Source organism: Nannochloropsis gaditana (assembly GCF_000240725.1).
Source record: "Nannochloropsis gaditana CCMP526 unplaced genomic scaffold scaffold1109, whole genome shotgun sequence".
NCBI lineage: Eukaryota > Eustigmatophyceae > Eustigmatales > Monodopsidaceae > Microchloropsis > Microchloropsis gaditana.
In genome coordinates, this window is record NW_005802844.1 from 3,739 (window position 1) to 6,900 (window position 3,162).

Here is a 3,162-nt window from a genome sequence, read left to right on the forward strand (position 1 = left end):
CAGCCAAATGCATGGGCACGGGGGACGCGCTACGGGAGATGGACACCCTAGGCCTGGTCCGCTCCAACCCCTTCGTCCTCATCAGTGGCGACGTGGTCGCGACCGTGGACTTGGCGGGCGTGGTGGCCGCGCACAAGCGGCGTAGGGCTGAGAACAGCCTCTCCATCTGCACCGTGGTGCTGTCTAAGGTGGGGTACGACGCGGCCGTGCACGCTCGGCGGGAGGACCTGGCCGTGGGACTGGACGCTGAGACCGCTCAGCTTGTGCTGTACCAGGACGACGAGGGCGAGGAGAGCGGGGTGGACGTGGAGCTGGACCTCTTCAAAGAGGAAGGACATCCGGAGATCGTGCTCCGGAGCGACCTGATGGACTGCCATATCTACGTCTGCTCGCCCGAGGTCCTGGTCGCCTTCTCGGACAACTGGGACTATCAGGACATGGGCCGCTTTCTCCGCCACGAGGTGGAGAGCCGAGAGATGGGTAATAAGGTCTACTCACACGTGACGCTCCCGCACGAGTATGCGGCGCGAGTGCACGACCCCCACGTCTACCACGCTGTCTCCAAGGACCTCCTCCACCGGTGGTTGTACCCGAGCGTGCCTGAGACCAACCGCTTCCATGCCGGCGAGCCCACCTCCTATCAGTACCACAAGCGCTGGCTTTATCGTGAGGAGGAAGACGCTGGTGGGGCGAGCGTGCATGTCTCTCGTTTTGCCACGGTCAGTGAAAGCGTCATGCTCGGGCGAGGCACCAGCATTGGGGCGGGCTCGGTGCTCTCTCAGAGCGTCTTAGGCCGGCGTGTCAAGGTAGGGTCCGGCGTGCACATCTCGGACTCACATCTCTGGCAGGACGTGGTGGTGGAGGACGGCGCAGTCGTGGAGAGCAGCATATTGAGCGACGGCGTGGTGGTGAGGGCGGGCGCACGCGTGGGACGGGGCTCGCTGCTGTCCTACGGGGTAGTGGTGGGCAAGGGAGTGGAGTTGCCGCCATTCTCGCGTCTCACAGCGACGCCTGTGAGCTCCTGGGAGGAAGAAGGTGGCGTAGAGAGGGACGGTGTGATGGGCACGGCTTTATCGGTCTTGGCCTCCCCCATCAAGCGGATAGAGAGTCGAGACGGACCAGAAGGCCTGTCAACCGAGAGGGGAGGGGAGTCGGACAATGTCACCGACACCGGTTGTGTCGGTGTTGATGGGATTGGGCATCCTTGGAATCCCTGCTTCGATGGCGAGAGAGTCTCAATGCTGGATGTCCGCGCGCAGAGCATCGGGGCCATTGAGGCGGACGAGGATCGCCGGCGGCGGTGGGAAGTCCTGGACGAAGAGGAAGAGGAGGAGGAAGGCATCTATATAGATGAAGACGGGGGGAGACGAGGTCCGGAGTCTGACCTGACGGATTTCTCCTCGGCACTGGCCAGGAGCATGGCAGGAGTAGATTCTGAGCGAGGGACTGCCGGCGCTGTGTATGGGATTCGGCTGGAAGGATCTGCCGGAGAAGCAGATACGAATTGTACGTCTGATGACGACTTTGCAGAGGTGGTGCGGGACATGATTATATCCGGCTTTGCCTCGCGACACGCGATCTCCAACCTATTGCTGGAGATCAAATCTTTTAAATTTGCCCAGAACCGTTCCTATGCAGCCGTGATGCGTGCTGTGGTTCCTGCCTTGCTAGACCTGGCCTTGGACCCTGACGCCGTGTGTCGCCACGCTGAGAAAGACTCCTCCCTTTCACGCCGCACCTCGGGGGCAGGGGAGCAGAATCATGCTCGGGGGCGCGTGTCAGGAGTCGACACGGATCCCTCAGGAGCCCGGGATTCAAATTTAGTCGCCGCTCAGCCCAGGTTGTCCGAGCAGGCGGCCATTTCAAATATTGCTACACAGCTCCAGCACTGGAAACCGCTTTTAGTCGCCTTAAATCAAGAAGACGAAGTGGAAGAGGCTTTGTTGGAGGCTACAGAAGCTTATGCTTTAGAGTCGAAAGGAATAGGAGATCAGGCTGGCGCATCACGCCTTCTGTATGATATTTTTGGACTCGTATTGCTCACGTATGTGAACGAAGGTTTACTATCTCCAGCTATAGCCGTCGCATGGGCAGACGCCTACAATGAGGACGATTCTTTGGACGAGAAGAGTAAGTTGTTCAGAGAAGCACGGACGCAAAAGTTTGTGAAATGGGTGCGGGAATATGAAGTGGATGACAGCACCAGCAGTGACGAAGGAACAAGCGATTCAGAGTGAGCTTGTAACAAATAGAAGAAATTAAACTGGGCACTAGTTGTTGATGAGCCGGAACGGATTTTTGGTTATTTTCCAGAAACGGCTGGCATTCGCAGAAACCGAATCATGGTGAGGTATACCCAGTATGATGTATGAGTGCCTGTGAGTCTAAGGGATAGTGTAGTACGTATGTGAGTACAGTTTGATCTTGAGTATGTGTGAGTATAGGTGTAGTGTGTGTTTATATGTGGTGTGGTTTCGGGTGTGTGAGTCATAATATTCCCACTCATATTTGCTCTCTTTTCATGACTCGTAACCCCAAATGCTGAAATCACTGCCGAACCGAGGCAGAAAGTGTCGAGTTGCTTAGCTCAGCAGCCGAGTTGCTGCGGCTATTCTAATTTTGCGCCCTCACAGGCTATTGCGATCGGATTTTGAGTCCTTAGATTCCCAGCATAAAGAACAACCACTGAGAATATCATCGAGCCTATTTCTTGGAAGAATTTGTATGAGACTCACTGATATTATGCCCCATATGGTTAGCTTGAGGCTCACAGGCGGTATGCCGACCAAGTTATCGAGGAAAATTTGCCCATGGAAGAGAATTTATTTATATATACACGTATGATAGATCTCTTTTTATTGATTGGAGCAATACCTTACTTCCTTCCCTTCCTCCGCCCCACTCTTTCGCTCTATGCTTTCTGGGTTAGGGTTAGGGTTAATTTATTTATATATACACGTATGATAGATCTCTTTTTATTGATTGGAGCAATATCTTACTTCCTTCCCTTCCTCCGCCCCCCTCTTTCGCTCTATGCTTTCTGTGTTAGGATTATTATCGCTATGGGTTGATTGATAGTCACAGATATCCTGCCTAGTGAGCCTCATAGCTTTTGATCGTGCTCTTCTATGGTATTTGAGAGGTACTTCAATATACTGGGCA

The 3,162-nt window shown here is 54.5% G+C and overlaps 1 protein-coding gene across 1 annotated transcript; it reads left to right on the forward strand.

Moving 5' to 3' along the window:
• Positions 1 to 11: 11 nt before the first annotated feature.
• EIF2B5 (translation initiation factor eIF-2B subunit epsilon) lies at positions 12 to 1,824 on the forward strand (the record flags this gene model as incomplete). The annotated part of the gene is made up of 2 exons (XM_005852534.1): positions 12 to 1,694; positions 1,750 to 1,824. 2 exons carry the CDS (start codon positions 12 to 14, stop codon positions 1,822 to 1,824), a joined length of 1,758 nt encoding a protein of 585 aa, XP_005852596.1.
• Positions 1,825 to 3,162: the final 1,338 nt, after the last annotated feature.